The sequence below is a fragment of the Melanaphis sacchari genome, unplaced genomic scaffold, assembly GCF_002803265.2.
Source record: "Melanaphis sacchari strain LSU unplaced genomic scaffold, SCAv2.0 Contig0_pilon_pilon, whole genome shotgun sequence".
Classification (NCBI taxonomy): domain Eukaryota; kingdom Metazoa; phylum Arthropoda; class Insecta; order Hemiptera; family Aphididae; genus Melanaphis; species Melanaphis sacchari.
Genome location: NW_020270366.1, coordinates 19,273,655 through 19,293,185, shown reverse-complemented (window position 1 = coordinate 19,293,185; position 19,531 = coordinate 19,273,655). Strand labels below are relative to the sequence as shown.

The 19,531-nt window shown below is 26.2% G+C and overlaps 2 protein-coding genes across 3 annotated transcripts in view; one reads left to right on the top strand and one right to left on the bottom strand.

Moving 5' to 3' along the window:
- The first annotated feature begins 139 nt into the window (after positions 1-139).
- LOC112596018 (inositol polyphosphate 5-phosphatase OCRL-1) lies at positions 140-5,372 on the top strand. The gene is made up of 17 exons (XM_025341460.1): positions 140-679; positions 738-921; positions 1,066-1,197; positions 1,268-1,401; positions 1,463-1,587; positions 1,646-1,816; positions 2,429-2,591; positions 2,649-2,827; positions 3,006-3,227; positions 3,295-3,430; positions 3,489-3,765; positions 3,829-3,966; positions 4,026-4,123; positions 4,227-4,407; positions 4,483-4,610; positions 4,676-4,787; positions 5,062-5,372. The coding sequence occupies exons 1-17, from the start codon at positions 623-625 to the stop codon at positions 5,217-5,219; spliced, it is 2,595 nt and encodes an 864-aa protein (XP_025197245.1). The 5' UTR covers positions 140-622; the 3' UTR covers positions 5,220-5,372.
- A 3,132-nt stretch (positions 5,373-8,504) lies between these two features.
- The window catches only part of LOC112594458 (lysosome membrane protein 2-like), a 30,527-nt gene continuing 19,500 nt past the window's right edge, over positions 8,505-19,531 (bottom strand). Inside the window, exons 2-10 of one of the 2 annotated variants that reach the window (XM_025339258.1) lie at positions 11,432-11,529; positions 11,197-11,360; positions 10,981-11,122; positions 10,042-10,251; positions 9,667-9,915; positions 9,461-9,599; positions 9,270-9,388; positions 9,076-9,204; positions 8,505-9,014 (exon numbers count right to left, since the gene is read on the bottom strand). In XM_025339258.1, coding sequence (XP_025195043.1) covers positions 8,790-9,014; positions 9,076-9,204; positions 9,270-9,388; positions 9,461-9,599; positions 9,667-9,915; positions 10,042-10,251; positions 10,981-11,122; positions 11,197-11,360; positions 11,432-11,529 — 1,475 coding nt within the window. In that variant the 3' untranslated portion in view covers positions 8,505-8,789. The remainder of the gene's footprint in view (positions 9,015-9,075; positions 9,205-9,269; positions 9,389-9,460; positions 9,600-9,666; positions 9,916-10,041; positions 10,252-10,980; positions 11,123-11,196; positions 11,361-11,431; positions 11,530-19,531) is intronic. The other variant, XM_025339251.1, reaches the window with a different exon arrangement.

Here is a 19,531-nt window from a genome sequence, read left to right as displayed (position 1 = left end):
GTATTGATGGTTAATGGCGGCGGTGAGAGAGATACAGATATACAATAACAAAATTACGCGTGACAGCTGATTACATAAATATAATATACAAAAACAAATAATGATAATGAGGTTGTTGGTCGCCACAGTATCAATGTTTTAGACGTTCTAGTGTTTTAGATGTCTTTTAAAAAGTAATAACTATAAACTATAATACTTGGCACGGACAACTACTGTGACTCGTATACATGCCTGCCTTTTTAGTCATTCCACTATTTGGTCAATCTATATGATTTTAATTTAAATACTCTATGCAATATGCATTGTGTTATCACGATTCGTATCTTTTACGTATAATAGTAATAATAATGTATTCATGATAATAATATGTTTTATTTAAATTAATGGGTACACCAATACAAGTAATAATAATTACAAATTGTTACTACTATTGTTGTGTATATTGTTCATTTGTTCAGTAGTCTGTTGACTGTTCAGTATCCTGAAGCAGGTGTAAGCGATTTTTTTTAAAATATTCTAATCTGCTCTTGGAGCATTTAAATTCTCCGTGGTGGCCATTATAACAGACAGTCAAGTACGTTTTAAGCTTTTTTTATACCTGTGGATTATATTTTATTCTGCGATGGAGCTAGCTGCTATTATGAAGGATAAATTGAACGCTGGTGACAATGTTGTGGCGGTAATTAGTAGTTATTTATTACGTTTTTACAATCATTACACATGTCTCCCTTACTCAGCTCCACGAAGGTGTATTGTTGCAAGGCTGGTCACCTAAAGCTCACCGATTATTAGCCTTGGTTGAGCGTAATTCATCATTTGGTTTGTTTGTATTTACGACATCCAGAAATCCACCACAAGCTTTTACAGACCTCACAATCAACTTTGTTGTGCCCATTGATAATGATTTCAAATGTGATATTGGTAAACATTATTTGTTTTCTATCTTAGAACATATTACTTATGTAATGTTTAAATCCTAAAATCCTTTTTGATCGTGACTGTTAATATGTACCCAATTAACAATTACTTGTAAAATATAACAAATAATTATAACTATATGTATAGATTCATTGTCAGCAGAATCAAACTCTGATATTTATATTAACTTATCAGCTCGGAATTTTAAATTATTTATGGGAATGGATTCTGGACACGAAACTAATCATTTTTTTAATGAATTATCTAGATCAATGGACCGTTAGTATTTAGCTGTAGATAGTAATATTCTATAATTTATTAATTATTAAACAATATTTTTTTTTAACAGTTTATTTAAAAAATCAACAGACATTGGATTTTCAATGGTTAAAAAAGTATAATACAAATGATCTCGACTTGGAATTAGGTTTGATGATGAATATTCACGGTGATAATACACCTAATAATATAATAACGGCTAATGTAATAATTTATATTTATTAAAAATATTATTGGTATTTTAATTATGTATTATACTTATAAGATGGCTGTGTCTGAAAATGATATATCATTTCCAACTGGAACACATACACTTAGTTCTCGAGAAAGTGTTATACAGCGACAAATGATTTTGAGCGAAGAACAATATACTAATGCACAAAATTTCAGGTCTTTATTTTTTTTTTATATATTATTTAACTTTATGTTAATATTTATTCTTTTTTAGTATTTATATTGGTACTTGGAATGTTAATGGTCAACCAACCTTATCTTCACTTAATGATTGGCTGATTTGTGATTCTGAACCGCCTGATATTTATGCCATTGGATTTCAAGAACTTGATCTTAGTAAAGAAGCATTTCTTTTTAATGATTCTCCCCGAGAAGAAGAATGGTTGTAAGTGATTTGTAATATTTAATAATTGTTTAATAATCAAACTTAAGTATTTTTAGCATATCAAAACTTTTTACTTAATCTTTTTATTATTAATTTATCAATCTTCCTTAATAAAATATTATATTTAATTAACTGAACAGTCGATCACTACTATCACAATATGTAAACTTACCTGTTTACAGATACTTATTATGTAAATTCATATTAAGCATTACTTAAAAACAAATAATTAATGTATTTAAACTCTAATTAGTAACAGTTTTTTTTTGCTTATTAGTCATTAATTAATATTGTTGAAGACAGAATATAATTACTTTTATTTAAAAAAAAAAAAAATCAAAAAAGTACATTAGCATATATTATAAAGAAGTATGCTAAATGTATTGATTATATTGTTCATGATCATGACAAATAGATTGTTTTTAAATACTAAGTATTAACTTATACCTGTTAGTGCTATTATTTTTTTGTTTCACTTAACTTTATTTCTGATTTTAAGGAAAATATTATTAAATTATAGTGTTTTAAGAATTTAGTATTTAACTAGAAAAATTTTTAAATTAATAATATTAAATAAAAAAAAAAAAATTATTTATTTTTATGATTAATTAGACAAGCTGTTACAAAAAGTCTTAATTCCAAAGGCAATTATCGAAAAGTGGCATTAGTTCGATTGGTGGGAATGATGCTTATAGTGTTTGTTAAAAATAAACATATAGACCATGTGAAAAATGTTGCTACTGATACTGTTGGTACTGGAATCATGGGCAAATTGGTAAATTGTTTGATAATTTTTTTTTGTGATTATCATAATTATTAAACTTAATTTTAGGGAAATAAAGGTGGAGTTGCAGTACGTATGGATTTCCATAACACATCTTTATGCTTTGTTAATACACATTTAGCAGCCCATGTTGAAGAATATGAAAGACGTAATCAAGATTATCAAAATATATGTTCAAGAATGGTATTTTCAAATTTTACACCACCAAAAACTGTTAAGGATCATAAGTGAGTTATAAATATATATAAAAAAAAAAATTAAATGATAAATCTATAGTTATTTTCAAATTATAAAAATCAAATTGAATGCATCAAAATATATTCAAATTTAATAATGTTATATTATGCTTAATATTTAATTTTATAATACTATTATTATAATTTGTTTTATGTTTTTTTTATTCAGTCAAGTATATTGGTTTGGTGATCTCAATTATAGAATAACCGAAATGGATGCAATATCCGTAAAAGATTTAGTACGCAAAAATAATTTTAAAATTGTATTAGAAGCAGATCAATTAAAGCAACAACATCGGGCTGGAAATGTTTTTAAAGGTTATAAGGAGGGCTTAATTAATTTCCTTCCTACTTATAAATATGATCCAGGTACCAATGACTGGGATAGCAGGTGTGTTTTTATGTTTTACATTCAAATTAATATTATGTATTTATTTAATTTGTGTACATTTGATTAGTGAGAAGAATCGTGCTCCTGCATGGTGTGACCGAATATTGTGGCGAGGTAATTCAATTAAACAACTTGCATATAGAAGTCATCCTAATTTTTTGATCAGTGATCACAAACCAGTCAGTGCATTATTTGAATCTGAAGTAAGTAACTTTTTAATTTTTGTATTTTTCAAATTAAACTTGATTTGATTTTTAATAGGTAAAAGTTGTTGATTTGACCAAGTACAGAAAAATTCATGAACATATAATGAAAAAATTAGACAAAGCAGAAAATGAATATTTACCTCAAGTTATGGTTGATAACACTGAAATTATTTTTCACAAGGTGAAGTTTATGGAACCTCAATTAAAAGAACTCACAGTTGCTAATACTGGTCAAGTTCCTGTACAATTTGAATTTATTAAAAAATTAGATGATTCTACATATTGTAAAGAATGGTTGCGAATTGAACCTTTCATGAGTTTTATCGATCCTGGTAAATTCTTAAATTACCTATTGAACAATAGATAACATGAATATTATATTAATATTTTCTTAGGTGAAAAGTGTGATATTACTTTAGAAGTTTTAATAGATAAAAAATCAGCATACAAAATGATAAGTGGTCAAGACAAATTATATGATATTTTAGTATTGCATTTAGATGGCGGAAAAGATATCTTTATAACTGTTACAGGTATATAACTTTGTTAACAAATTTTTGTATTTCACTTAATTATTTTGATTGTATTTTAGGTAACTATGAACGAAGTTGTTTTGGCTGTTCATTAGAAACACTTTGTTATTTGAAAGTTCCTATTAAAAATATACCATTTGGAAAACTTATGGAACTTGTAAGTAATTACTAATATTTATTTTATATATATTATAATCAATGTAATTTTATTTATTTAATATTATTTTTTTTGGTGACTATTGATAATCTATATTTTTAAGGAAAACAATAAGAGCAATTTGACTTCAGATCCTTACCCAGTACCTAAGGAAGTATGGTACCTTGTGGATCATTTATATAGACATGGTTTAAAACAAGAACATTTATTTGAACAATCTGGCCTCAGATCTGAATTTGTTCAGATTCGAAATTGGTTGGATAATGGAACACCGGATGCTTTACGTAAAGTTTTTAAAAATTACTTATAAAATAAAAATAAAAATTGTCCATTTTTTTTTTAATTACATAAAATTTTAGCGGGTAGTGTACATTCTGTAGCTGAAGCTCTATTAATACTATTAGACAGTACATCAGAGCCCATAATACCATACAATTTGCATGCGACTTGTTTATCTGCAGTGTCTTATTACAGTCAATGTAAACAAGTCAGTATTATTTAATTATTGAATTATAATTTATTTTTATTTTTTAATTTAATTTTATTGTTCAGATTATTTCTCAACTACCAGAACGAAGTAAAAATGTATTTTTATACCTTTGTGCATTTCTTCAAGAACTATTGAATCATGTCAATGATAACAAATTAGATGTTAAAACTATCGGTTAGTTAGTTTTATTCTATTATTTTTTTCATTTAGGTTCATAGTTCTTTAAGTGCTTACATCACTAGTATTTTAGTACTTTTTATTATTATTTTTTTTATTTTACTTGATTACTATTTCCATTTTGAACAAATAATTTCCTAACCAATTTATTAGATTTCATACTTTTAAATAAATAAGTTATGGTTAATAACTTGGTAACTTACCTACATTATTTAACTTATTCTTTAATCTTAAAATAATTAAATATTAATCATTGTTATATTGATTCTAGCATCTGTTTTTGGTGAAATATTTATTCGAGATCCTCCCAGATCTCGTTCAGATAAATCTAGCCATACTAGAACTTCTATGTCAAGAAAGAAGACCAATTTTGTATACCATTTTCTAGTCAACGATCAAAGTGATTTAATAATCGGTACATCTTTTTAGATGTTAATTAATATGATTATGTCCTGGTATTATTAATGTAGTATTTTAATTATACATTTTTATCATCACAGATTGCTTTTAATTTAAATAATCGTGTATAAAGTTGACATTTATAAATTAAATTAAGCTTAAAAGAAATATGACCTTTAAATAGTACTTGATATAAAAGTATGTATTGTATAAATTATTTACTAAAAAAAATAACTAATATTTTAAGACTTTTAAAAGATTAAAATGTATTTTTATTGTTGTCATTCATATATTATGTATGTTGGTTCATTTATTTAGGTAAAATCAAATTCTTTAATACACATTAAACCTCATCATTTTTTTTTTTAACCAATTCATTTTTCCAAATAGCAAAAGTTATAAATTAATTTTAGTCATTAGATTTTTTAGCTTAAATAGTATAATTCTAATAATAATACATGTCTGACATTCAGAGTTGGCAAATGTTAGGGTAATCTAAGTGAATCATGTAGTAATATTATCTATTGAAGATTATTTAGCCCATGTGACCAAAGTTAGGTTACATTTATAATACATTTTATACTAATTATAAATAGAATTAGGAGCAAAATAAAATATCTTATAATATTATAAATAATGCTAATTTTTAAAAGAGACTTATTTTTTATCTGTTTAGGTATCGGTTATTATTTACCTCCATAGTCATGGAATAAAGTTATGTTACAAAGTCCTTATTTTTTAAAAAACTTTCTTACTATTTACAAAAATAAAAAAAATCCCCAGTTAAGTTAAAAAAAAAAATGATTTTCACACTAACTAATGGTGGTGGTGTTGGTGGGGGAGCAATACATGGTTTTATTCTTACACTATCACTTATGTGCAATATTAAACAGGTTTATTTTACTGTATATAAATAGATTATATTTAAATGTGTTCTCGTTATATTATTTATTTATTATAATTATATTATTTTTATTATTATATTCATATTATTTATTATTATGTGTATAAAGTAGCAGGGTTATTCCACATGTTTGTGGTATAATCTTCTCCAATTTCAATGCTTGTAAATTAAAAATAAATATTCGTTCAAAATTCACAAATCAAAATTTAAAAAAAAAAATATTAAAAGAACAAGTAAAATTTTTAAATAAAATTTATTACAAAACCAGTTAACAAGACTACTATTTATTAATTCTTCAAATAATATAAAAAAATTTATTTTTAACTTGCTTTAATTGACTGATAAAATTAATGTAGCTTAACACACTCTATATGTGTTTTAAATGCAATATTTTAATAAAAAGACCATAAAACTTGTTCAACATTGCTTTTATATGTACATTGTATACTTAATAATCATTTTGTCGTTTTTAATCATTTAAAATTAGGTATTGTTATTTTTTGCTTACATTATTTATGTACTTAATGTAAAAATGTATTCTATTTTTTTTTTTTTTTGTTTATAGTGTTCTTCTGTGATATTTATATGTCGTATCTATCTGTTTATTTTAGATGATTTTTGTTTATAAATAAAAATATATCTATTTATTTATCAAATATAATCACGCTTATTTCAGTTTGTTTGTTAGTATTTTCCCAATTATATCATTTTAAATATTTTTTTAAGTGGACTAATAATTTTTTTTAAAAGATTTATTTATATTTACACAACCCTGCGTTTTATGTTCATGAATTGATGTCTAAAAATGTAATCGCATTAACATTTTGTACTTAAGAATATAATTTTAATAAACGTATTTCAATATTAGATTAATGAAACCCAGTCATATGCGTTATTCAAATAAAAGTATTTTAAGACTTAGTGATTGAATACTTATCAATGAATTTTTGTTTTGTTATAAATACAAATTTATTTGATTAGACAAAATCAAAATAACTATTAAGTAATACATTAATAGATGATACTTTCTATTACGAAAATATATAATCGGGGTTTTTCATGTACAATGAACATACTAAATTTATCTTTGTTAGCGTTCAGAAAATAATTTGAGTTTTTAATTTATATATAAAAATTGTTTACATATCATTTTTTTTTTCAAAAATGTATTTGAATAAAATTAAACAAAATACATAAAAAAAAAAAAAACATAATTAAATACTTTGATTTGAATATTTTTTACAAGACTGGTTTCAAATCAGGAGATTCTGATTACGGGAAGCACTATTTGCAACTAAACATTTAACAAGTAAATTCACACAAAATACTCACGAATTTCATACATAAAAATTGAAAATACTGTTTAAAAATTTGTTTTGTTTTTTGAGAGGGCCATAAAAATGACAAATGTTTAATTAAAATGTTTTTGATTGAAAACAAATGTTAATACAATTTTGCGGTTGGTCGTACAAATTATGTGCTAAATATTTGCATACCTAACAAATATGTATAAGAAGTGCTATTCAGTTTTTGGAAGAGCTAAGAAAATGCAAATATTTAAAATAATACTTTTGATTGGAAACATCACGAGTGGTCTTAAAAATGCACTTACCTACACATTGTCACATAATACATATTTGCATGACAGTGTTAAGAGTCAAATATAAAAATCCAACTTAAATATGCTTTTCCTATAGGTACTCAACTCTTTTGGATTGATTTCACCTCAATTTTATGATGCCACTACATAATTAATCTCAGGTCCATTCACCGGAACAACTTACCAGAGCCTGGAGTCTTAGATTTAAAGATAGTAGCGTCCGAAGAAAAATAGTTCAATTTAACTTAAACATGTCAAGACAGTTAATCCTTTATTATTCAATTCAATCGACTACGTGTGGGGTATACCTGTAGGTCATTAATTATTACTGGCTCGTCCTTAAAACGTGATTATGGTGGGGCAGAGATTTTTCCATATACATATCGTACACAAAGCCGTACAAAATTATAATAACTATCCACAAAATATTGATGTTGAAACATTTTGGAAATACACATTTTGCTACGGAAACGTTTCTATCCCCTCCCCCTCCCCCATAATCACCAATTACGGAACATTGTTAATATCTTTTAAATTAAATTTATATAAGACGTGTTTGTTCTAGCTTCTATAGGTACCTACACAAAGAATAACATTCCAAAACACAGTTTTTATGGAAATAATGAGAAGTGGGGTTACACCGGTGTCAATAAGTGTTTAAATCGAGTTTATCGTAAAATGGCTACATGTACCACCTATAGTGATAGTGATCTAGTAATTAATAATTATTCACTGCACGCTATTCGCATCACTTATTATCTTCTTTTCAATATGTTTTTATTAATTTTACAAATAATGCATAGTTATCTAATACACATTTTCCATGTACATAAAATATAATTAAAAATAAAAATATAATGTATAAAAATTCTATCATAGTAATTTGACAAAAATGAGCATTTATTGTGTGTACAGCAAAAATGTAAGTGACTGTACATTTCACTAGAAATTAAAAAAAAAAAAAAAAATATATATCATCGCAGACAATTATATGTAGTAGATAAATATGTACAATTAAAGGCTAATAATAAAAAATACACGTACATAGAAAAAATATCGATTTACATTAAAATTAGCAACAAAGAAAATAATTGAATTAACAAATAGGAATTTTTTCAGTACGCCTATCATTAAGTTGTATTTCGTTTGAAATTATCACTATATTTTTATTTAAGCGTCTATTGAGCATTCGCATTAGACAAAAAGACGTGCCTAATAATCCAACTAGACTCAAACACATTAGGAACGTCTGGAACCAGTGAAGAGTGAACGTTAAATGGAACAATAACATGCTCAGCTTTGGCGATATATCACCAGTTTTCTGAAAAAAAAATTATTTTTAGCGACACATATATCTTTAATGTTATGAAATAAAAACTTACGATTTCCAACCAAGTGAATGGCAATATAGTATTATCTGGTATTTTCGACAGTACACCGTAATTGTGTGGATTACGTACTTGAATATTGAGTTGTATTCTCATTTTGGTTTCCATTGTTATTCCGAGTATCTAGAAAAAACAATTATACAGTTAGTAATTCACATATTTTTCGAAAACTTTATAGTGCTATTTACAGGATCTATAAGCCATAGAAATTCGTGTTTTTTTGGATCAGGATTAAGACCTTCGACTGCGTCCAATAGAGATGGATCCGAGTGTAGAAAATGAGCGCGTGACACAACCACTGGTGAACCTAAGAAACAATAATTAAAAATTCGTTCAATCTAATAAACCATTATATCAATTTGTTCAAAAGGAATCTTACGAGTAGTACATTTCCCCATATCGAATATGCCATCAGGCATACAAGGTGTACTAGTGCAATAGCAACTGTTCTCAGGAATTGAGTTATTGAATATATTTAAGGATAGAGAATATCTATGTCCAATTACACCATTTGCAATCTTAAATGAGAAAAATATTAATAATTAAAATTATTTTCATTCACATTTTTACAAGTATTAAATTTACTTTTTCCTTGTTTAGGAAAGTCATTGATAACTTTCTACAAGAATCCTTATGAAATAGGTGTATAGTTTCTCCCTGTTGAACTTGAAGTCTAGGAAAAAACATACCATCACTTCCACCAACTGAATTACACTCATCTGTACTCCACGGGTGTAACATCGATTTTCCATTTAGTTGTATCACTTGACCCATTTGATTCAGATTATCGAAACCATTTATTACAGTCAAACGGTCTGGATTAACTCCAACTCTCTAAAAAAAATAAATAAATGATATACAAATATAATTATGAATTGCATACTTGATGAGTTAAACGAAAGAAGATTAGGTGCTAAAAATTATTTATATATCAATTAACATTTTATCTATTTTATTTACCTTGGTAAGTAAACCAAACTTTTCGAATGGAACTGGCTTATTGGCTAACTTAGCCATTCCAGCTAATGTCCTTATTACGCTATCTTGGTAACCAAAACAAAAATCATAGACACTAACAGTGACAAACGGAGAATTGGATACATGATTCAAAACTGATGACATAGCATTCCTTACGAGAAAATTCTCATCTATAGTTAAAGCTATAGCACTCTAAAACAAAAAGTTAAGTATAAATGTATTTTTAATAAATATAAATTCACTTGATGATATTTTATATTTAATATGACGTATTTGATATTTTATACAGTGAGAATAAAACGCAATCAGTTTATTTAAATGATGACTATAGATGTAAAATCATAAATAAATTATTATTTACTATTAATTGATCGGTTTATATATTTTTTTAATTTGGTAAGATATTAATCATAGGATTTATAGGATTATATAATAAACTAATGTATCAAAGACAGGTGAAACATTGAGTTTTAATTTTTTTAAATATTTTGCAAAATATCAATTTAAACTGGGTACACCTTCTTAACAATGTCATAATTACTGTGTGAAAAACTTATATTTAATTGCAATGTACCATACATATTCTATAAACATAGTACATATTAAATTATAGTTAGGTCGTAGGTATCAACCACTAAAGTCTAAAAATAATTAAATATATCTTAATCATGTATTATTATATTATTTATAATACTTGTTGATATGTCTTAGGCGATTTCAATTTATTGAAAATTGATTTTTGTTTTATAATATGTGAATTTGAGTGAAATATATAATATCTAGATTGACAAAAATATAGATATAGACTATAACTATAACTATATAGGGATTACCTACAATTATTATAATATAATATGTGAATTTATGATTATAAATGATTTGGTATTAAAATAAATTATTCTATTATTTTTAGAAGCTCACAATATATGGAATGTCTGGAACTATAATAATATCATTATCTTTTCCATTTGATGCATCATAAGCAAATTCTTGAACTTTCATCTCATTGAATGTTTGAGAACCATTATGATGATCAGTTATGTTTACTCTGTATAAAGTTTCCCTAAAAATATAATTTAAGTTAAATTATGTTCTTCAATTGTACAAAATTATTAGATTAAATTTAAAAATATTTACCTGTAACAATAAGGTCCAACTTCTTGGACTTTGAGCTTTTGGTGATCACCATTTACAAATTCTACAACGTTAGTATAGTTGAATATATATACACACATTAGTGGTCTAACCGGAGGTTCTTTCCACGAATCATACAACAAACTACCGTTTTGAATTGTCAGTCTCTATAAAATTAAAACAATACATTTTAGGTTTTATAGTAAATTTCTTATTTTAAATATTTTAAAACTTTTACCTTATATAATTCGTTAGTATACAAATCCGTGAACCATATAAATATGGTAAGGAATAAGCTTAATATAAATCCAAGTATGAACAATATTGTACAGGTATCTGCAAATAAACAACAATTGAAAAACATTAAATTAGTAAAACTTATTTGATATTTTATTTATAAACGTTTTGTATTATAGAAATAATAATATATATTAAAAACAGAATAAAGAAGTCATACTTGGATGCTAAATGTATAAAAGTCGTTATAATTAAGGGATAGTTTTTACAAGCACGAAAATTGAAAGGTTAACAAAATGTTTCAATAGATATAGTAACGTCTATATTTTTTAAAATATTTATGAATTGGTGGATTTTGTTTTGGTCAGATATTGTTTAAAAATTTGAAAGTCAGTTTTAGATTTTGAGTAGATCTCAAATTTTACGCAAATTCAGTGATCAAGAAAATAATAGATACTTGAATTTTTCACCAAATGTTTATATAATAATTTTCTTTACTAAAATGTTCAAGTTGTTTAGACTCTTTTCATCTATCTAAAAAAATTTTCATTTTTCATTATTTCAAGTTTTATTTTTATAAATATTGAAAAATAATTTGGCTGTGTCAAAAATCTTAAAATTTATCCCACATAAATAATTGTTTTAACTCACGCATACAAATATTTGAAATGCTTTATCACAATTTATTTTAATAAGCATATGAAGTTTAATAATTAAATTAAAAATAACAATATTCGTTATTTAATATACTTTTCTTTTATTTGTATATAAGCCTGTCTTAAAATTAATTGATTTTATCTAAATTCTTACATAGTTAGCGTTTAGTTAGGTATAAATATGACAAGTGACGACCTACAAAGGAATCAGATAACTGATATTTCTAAAAAAAAAGATTCAGGTGCAAGCATGCAGTAAGGTGGTTTTTTTTTTAATATAAGTTTATACGTTAAAAACTTCAATAATTACAAGGTATTGGAATAAGTAACTATCCGTTATTTAATTTATTATTAAGTTACGATTTTTTTTTTAAAAGATAATTAAGTATGATGCAATATTATGTGTATGGAAAACATTGACTTATAAAACTTAAATCACAAATACAAGTGTTCAATCTAATCCTGAACTGTATTAATAAAAATAAAAAAATAATTTAATTATTCTATACAAGTCTAAAATAATTATCAACATACACAATATTATTAGTACTAAATCCTGTTGTTTTTGCTTCCGATCACTATATATCATAATGTAATAATATATCTAATTATACAAGTAAATGTTTTACTATTGAGCATAATTTGTTTGTAGAGTCCACATAAACCACATAAATTAATACAGATAAAAAGTTAAAATGGATTTTCAATTTTTACACAATTTTTATACAATTAATTTCAACTATAATAATTTGTTGTACAATATTGTATTAATTAAAAAAAAAAAAATGTGTTCGCTAAGTTCGCTTATATACCCGAAAATATTACTCCTACAATTTATTGAAGTTATGTAATAAATACACATAATTTGGTGTGTAGCTCAGTCAGAACACCATTTATCTGAGTATATTTGTTTGGCCGTTGTGTGGGGGGTCGACGAAAATTAATCCGACTTAAGTGTGCAGCGGCTACTGCTTATGCGGTAGTCACAGTGTTCTATATCAATTATTATTTTATAGAGAAAAGACTTGAATTCATATACAAAAATATTTAATTTTTTTTTTTTGTTAATTAATAGAATTTATAATAGGTAACAACCTACGCATATTATTAGGTATTATATTCGTATGTATATAAATTATTTTTTTTTCTTATTGCAAGAATTGTACACCACCCACTTTGAATATCATGAGCTGCCACTGGACGGACGTCGTTGTTGGATGACATCCGTGGGCAGTGGCTTACAGTGGGGAGGGGGGGTCCCCCGGGTTCAAACCCCCTCCTAGAAAAAAACATGTATCTATGCACCAACGCATCATATAAGTTTTTAATTAAAGTATTATTTATAAATTATAAGAAAATATCTAACCAGTATGTGTGTACGGAGTTTTCGATAAGCAAATTATAAAAATATTGTCCACAATCCACAAAAACTATAATAGTAGAGATATTAGATCTTTTTCAATTTAAAATTTGAAATGAAGAAAAATGTAAGCTAAAAGATGGCGTTATAATTAATTATTTTATTTGACAAATTATTATACTGATACTCTAATAGATGTACCTAATTAAACTAAAAATTAATTTTACTAAAATTGTGAAATTTTTTTTCAATTATAAAATAATAATGTCTGTATATATTAATTTTATCTCTCTATTTCTTGTCTCAGAGTAAGATTTATCATATGATTTTTAAAAATGTAAACCCTCCCCCTCCTCAAGAAATGATTGAAAATACGTTACAGTCCGTGGGCAATAGACATCGACCGGTCGACCACGACTACCGTCGCCATCAGAGACGACAAGGACGACGACGACGACATCGATAAGGAAGTAGAAAACAAGTTTGTGGCACTACTGCGTACCACCTGACGGACAATCCGCCGCCGTACCGGTGCCACGGTATTTGATGACGATTTGAATCCGTTCGCCGTGGACGGCGGCCGACGACCGCCGTCCACTGCTTATCCGGTATTACCGACTGGCCGCACATCACCAGCGACGCCGCAACAGTTCGGAGCGGACATGAATTGTCGGCTGGACGGCGTGGTAGTATCGCATTTGGCGGACCGCCACGGGCGGTACCCGTGCTGGCCGGTGCGCAGCGGCCAAAGCGGGCCAGCAACAGCGCGGCCGACAAAAACGCAAGGCGGCGGCGGCGGCGGCAGCGACTTCTATACTGCGATCGAGCTGGCAGCTACCAACGACGACGACACGCCAAACCGCAGCCGTCTGCCTAACCGGAACTTTGGACTGGCCGAGATTCTCGTGCCGTCGGCGCTCATCCGGACATAACGTACGGCTGTGTATTCGGATCTAAACGGCAACAGCCGCGGACCGTCACAATATTAAACCGTATTGTCGGGTCTTCCGGTGTTGTGCGTGACGGTCTGCGAGTGCCGTTCAGACGAGCGAGCGCCAAACAGAACGATAACACCAGCTGTTGGACTCGAGCGACACGTTGGAGTCGCGCACCGGGCCGCCGCCCTGCGCGTTTCCGTCGGCCACGCACTGCAGTCGTGTGCTGTTGCTGACCGGGATAACCTGACCGGTGGCGGTCCGCGCCAACAGTGTTACAGCCATTGGATTCACGTCCGCTCGGAACTGCTGCGGCGATGACGACGCGCGTAATACCGGACACGGTAGAACGCTTAATATATTGTATTTTTGTGTTTATAACCAAAATGGTATTATGACGCTGAATTTTCGAATTTTATATATTTTTTTTCTTTTTTATTGCGCCAACTATTTTTATGAGACATTGCTTCGATTTAGATTTTAAACTTTCGAATACAGAAACTTATTTGTGGAAAAGTATTTCCTTTCCTTTCTGTAAAAATCATCTACGCGCACTTATATATTATACTGATAAATAATGATGGATCGTCAATTATTATTTAATTTGCAAAATGATACAATAATTTATAATGCAACATAATGTGTGAATGAAAGCGAGTTTCATATTGAAATTGGTTCAAAATGTATAAATAAATAAAATTGAAAAATAAAAATAATAAATGGTACTTATTGATTTTTTAATGTGGTTGAATTATTCGATTGTTTTAAACTTAAAGCTGAATATCTTTCGTTACTTTGTTTCCTGCTATAACAAGTAGACGTATACTTATTACCCTAGCTATCACGGGTACGTGACTAAATTTAAATAATAAAAATTTGATTTTAATTATTACAACAGGTACCTATTATAATTTTTAAGACACCAACATTGATCTCTTTAACAGAAATAATGTATCTTATGCAACAAACTGTACGTATTTATTTATTTTTATTATACAAAACACGTTTTTTTACAATATACATTTATAAAATAAGTGGATATAGTAATTTAATAATTTTTAACTTGTCATATTTGCACCATAACGACTTTTTTTTTACGTTTCAATCTCAGATTATCTTTAATTAATATTTAACAACCCGATTACGGACAACGAACCTTATCATAAGTATATCGTATAATATACGAGATAACTCTGCAGTTGATCACATATTATATGAGCTGCAGACATAATGTACCATTTAACAGGGTTAAATATTGTATTGCACTTGAATTCGCATTTATTTTCACTTAACTCACATCGTATTAAATATTAGAATTTAATTATTTTGTTATAATTAGAACTAAATTGACTTTGAGTAAGTTCAATTTGAATAATTTAGAGTTCATATGAATCATCTATATTTTACACTGAAATTGTATACGGTCTGGATTTTTTCATATATAGGGATCATGCATTGATTTATATCGACATATTAAAATAAAAACATCTATAAACTTCACAATTTAGACCGAGCTTGCAATTTTTTTCAAACTTAATTAGTTCAAGGGTTATTTTTCGGTTTTTATTTTTTAACTTTAATTCATAATTTACTTGTACTAAACCATCCAAATTAACTTTATCAACATTGCCAACTTTTAAAAACCTTAAAGACCTAAACTCTTTGAAGGTTAGCTATTTAGAATTATAAAAAATATAATATAGGTACTATATTTTCTATGAGTTTTAGCACTTCAAAAGTTAACAAAATTTGATATTTAAATAAAAGATAACAATCATACCTCCATCGGTTTTAGATTTTTTTTGTAATTAAAAAGCTATTATTCATATAAGAAATTGAAGCTTTTCATTATTACCTACGTGTATCTATCATTATTTTCTACACACGATGAAATTAAAAATATATTTAGACTATGTATTTAATATTTATATCACGAATAAAAAATTCACGAGTTATATCATTTGTGTATGGTTCATCGATAATTATTTATTAAGCTAATATACATAATATGTAGGTATATGATAATATGATACGACTAAAAATTCACATAACATAATATACATTAGGTACCTAAAGTCAAAACTATAAGAAATTAGAATACTAACTTAACGTAAATTAAATGTAGAGTGCAGGCCCTATTATTTGTAAAATTTCGGACCACACTCTTAATTTTACTGCTTTAAACGAAAATTTGATTCTTGCTACTGTCTTGGAAAAAGAAATATTATATATATATAATGATTTAATAAAATAACAAAATGCTTTTAACTGATAACAATGTTTGAAAATTAATAGAAAGAAATTATAATTCAGTATAATTTAAATTTAAAAAATTCAGGAAATACTCATGTTTTCTAGTAGCTGGTATATTATTTAATTTTTGTTTCATAGACCGTAGTTCATACACGTTCAAATCGTAGTGCACATTTGCACATTCGTGGTGCACATTGTGTGTCGTATTACACATAAAAATAGGGCTTGGTATAGTGTAGTAATTTTTAAATATAATATTTCTATTGACGTATTGATTTTTATGAGTAGAGATATTTTAAAAATGTACACTGTACAATTTACAAGTTTATTTCATATTTATATAATAAGATAATACGATCTATACTAGATCTCAGTTTTAAAAAATAAACATTTTTAATATCATTATGTTTTTTTTATTTCTTAATTAAAATTTATTGTTCTTAATGATCAGTGAAGTTATTCAAAATATGATAATGAGTAATGAAGCTCTAAAAATTGTATTACCTATTTATTATAATAGTGTTATTATTAGCATTACGTTTTAAGTGTTTATTATTTACTATTTATCTACAATAAAACATTATTACTCATAGTCATTAATCACGGGAATTACGTATTATTTATTATCTACATAAAGACATAATGTTATGTACTATAACTTACCAATTTCTACTTAATTTCAATACACCTAATATTATTCCAGATATATAATCAATAATTCCACAATATTTCAAGTTGCATCTCGTTGATAAGATTAAAATGGCAATGAAAAAATAAATAAATAAAATTTAGAAAAAATATACGATGAAATTAGAGGAAAAAAATAATTAATTTAGTTAAAATTGAATTGAACTTCGAAAAATAGCTTTCACTAATAAAAGTAATTTGTATAAGTTTTTACTTCATAATTAAAAAATAAAAACCAATTTATACATCATACACTATTTATATGATATCTTACTTATTATACTTTACTGACAAGGCATAATAATTGTGGTCTATTTGAAATAAACAGAAGTACAACATGCATCTTGTTAATTTAGGTAATGTAGGTATTAATTTGTAGTATTTCTATACTGGTAATGCATACTGCATTTGTTCAATCAAACTTCCATTTAACTAAATTAATAGATGTTTTTCAACTACTTAAAACATATGAACTATAGCTAGAAATACCAATGTACTTCATTATTGAATGACAAATAAAATAATTTTTAGACAAGTAATCGTTTTATGGTGCCTATCAAATATGTTATTTAATACATATAAAATTTAAACTGCAAAACAATATATTATTTATTGAAGGTACTATATCCTTATAATTTTATCCAATAATAGTGAAATTATTAAGCGTTTGAAGTTGAAAATGTAAAAAAGTTGGATATTTTAACAAAAAATAACAATAATCTGTCCAATGATTTTAGGTATTTTATTAAATTTATAATTATTATGTACTTAACAGATAATTAAACTAATAATAAAAATTATATTCGAATAATTATGTTATTCAATATTATATTTAAATTGTATATCAATAGTATATATTCCCAATTATTGTTTTTATTGGGAAATTGCCTATTGAAATTTGAAGCAATGATCAAAATTTATAAAAGATCACTAGCCTATTAATATAATTTTAACTACTTACTTATCATTGTCTTCAATTTTTTTAAGATCATTTTATAATATTAGCCATCTCAAAAATATTTTAATCTAATTTCATCATTTGATATTGCGTGGAACTTTAATAATAATATTTTAGTATACCTAATTTATTAAAATAATAATTTTGTACGACTTAAAATACTTAATTGCTGTAGTTTGGCTTTTATATTATATCCGAATTATAAACGAAGTAACATATTTTATTATCATACTTTTAAAATAATACAATTAAATTGATCAATAATTTTATATTAAAAATATGTATTTCGATTAAAATTAAATTTTTTTATATTTAAATATTTAATGATTATTAATTATCATTTATAATTTATCAATTATTATTATCAAATAATAGCCAAATGAACGCAAATAATTTTTTTATACTAAGCAGCTAGTAGAAGTATATACGCTTTGTACAGCATAATTATAGACTTTAAAAAATGTAATTTAACAAAAACTTATATTTTAAATTTTTAACGTGTTCATATAAATTTAATGCAATAAAAATTTGATTAGACACTTATAATTTTAAGTTAATTATTTGAAAAAAAATTTGTGTGCCGTTAACTCTTAATTGACGTTTTACTGAATATACATGAATATACATACGCCATGAAGTTCCATTAATTGACCTATTCAACACATCACTCGTTATATAGTGAAATATATTTTATGATGAATAGTTTTAAAATATTATAGTGATTGATGTATTCTCAAATTTAAAAGGCACACTATTACCTCTGCAGTTCTCCCAAAAGACTTTTTTGAATTTTAGATTCTAAGCGGGATGATGGTAACATGATAACATTTTCAAAATATTATGAAACTTTTTGAGCTATACATAAGCATTTGAAGTGTTCGATTTTTTTTCTTTCAAAAATCGATAACAAAATTTTGGCTCTGTCAAAAACCTTGAAAATTTAATACAAATTAATAACTATAATTGTTTTAACATTAAATTATTCGAGAAAAACTTCTGGTCAATAATATATATAACATTGTTACCTTTGAATATAACAATAGATCAATTTATTCTAATGATTTAGTACATTGATATTGATTAAAAATAACTGAACGTAATAAAAAATTGGTTAATAATAATTTACTGGAGTTAAACACAGGTCAATATATAAAAAATAGTTTACAAAGTTAATAATTATGATTTATGAATAGTTAATAACAATTAATTTAAAATGAAAATTTTACTGGAGTTTAATACAGTCCAATCTATA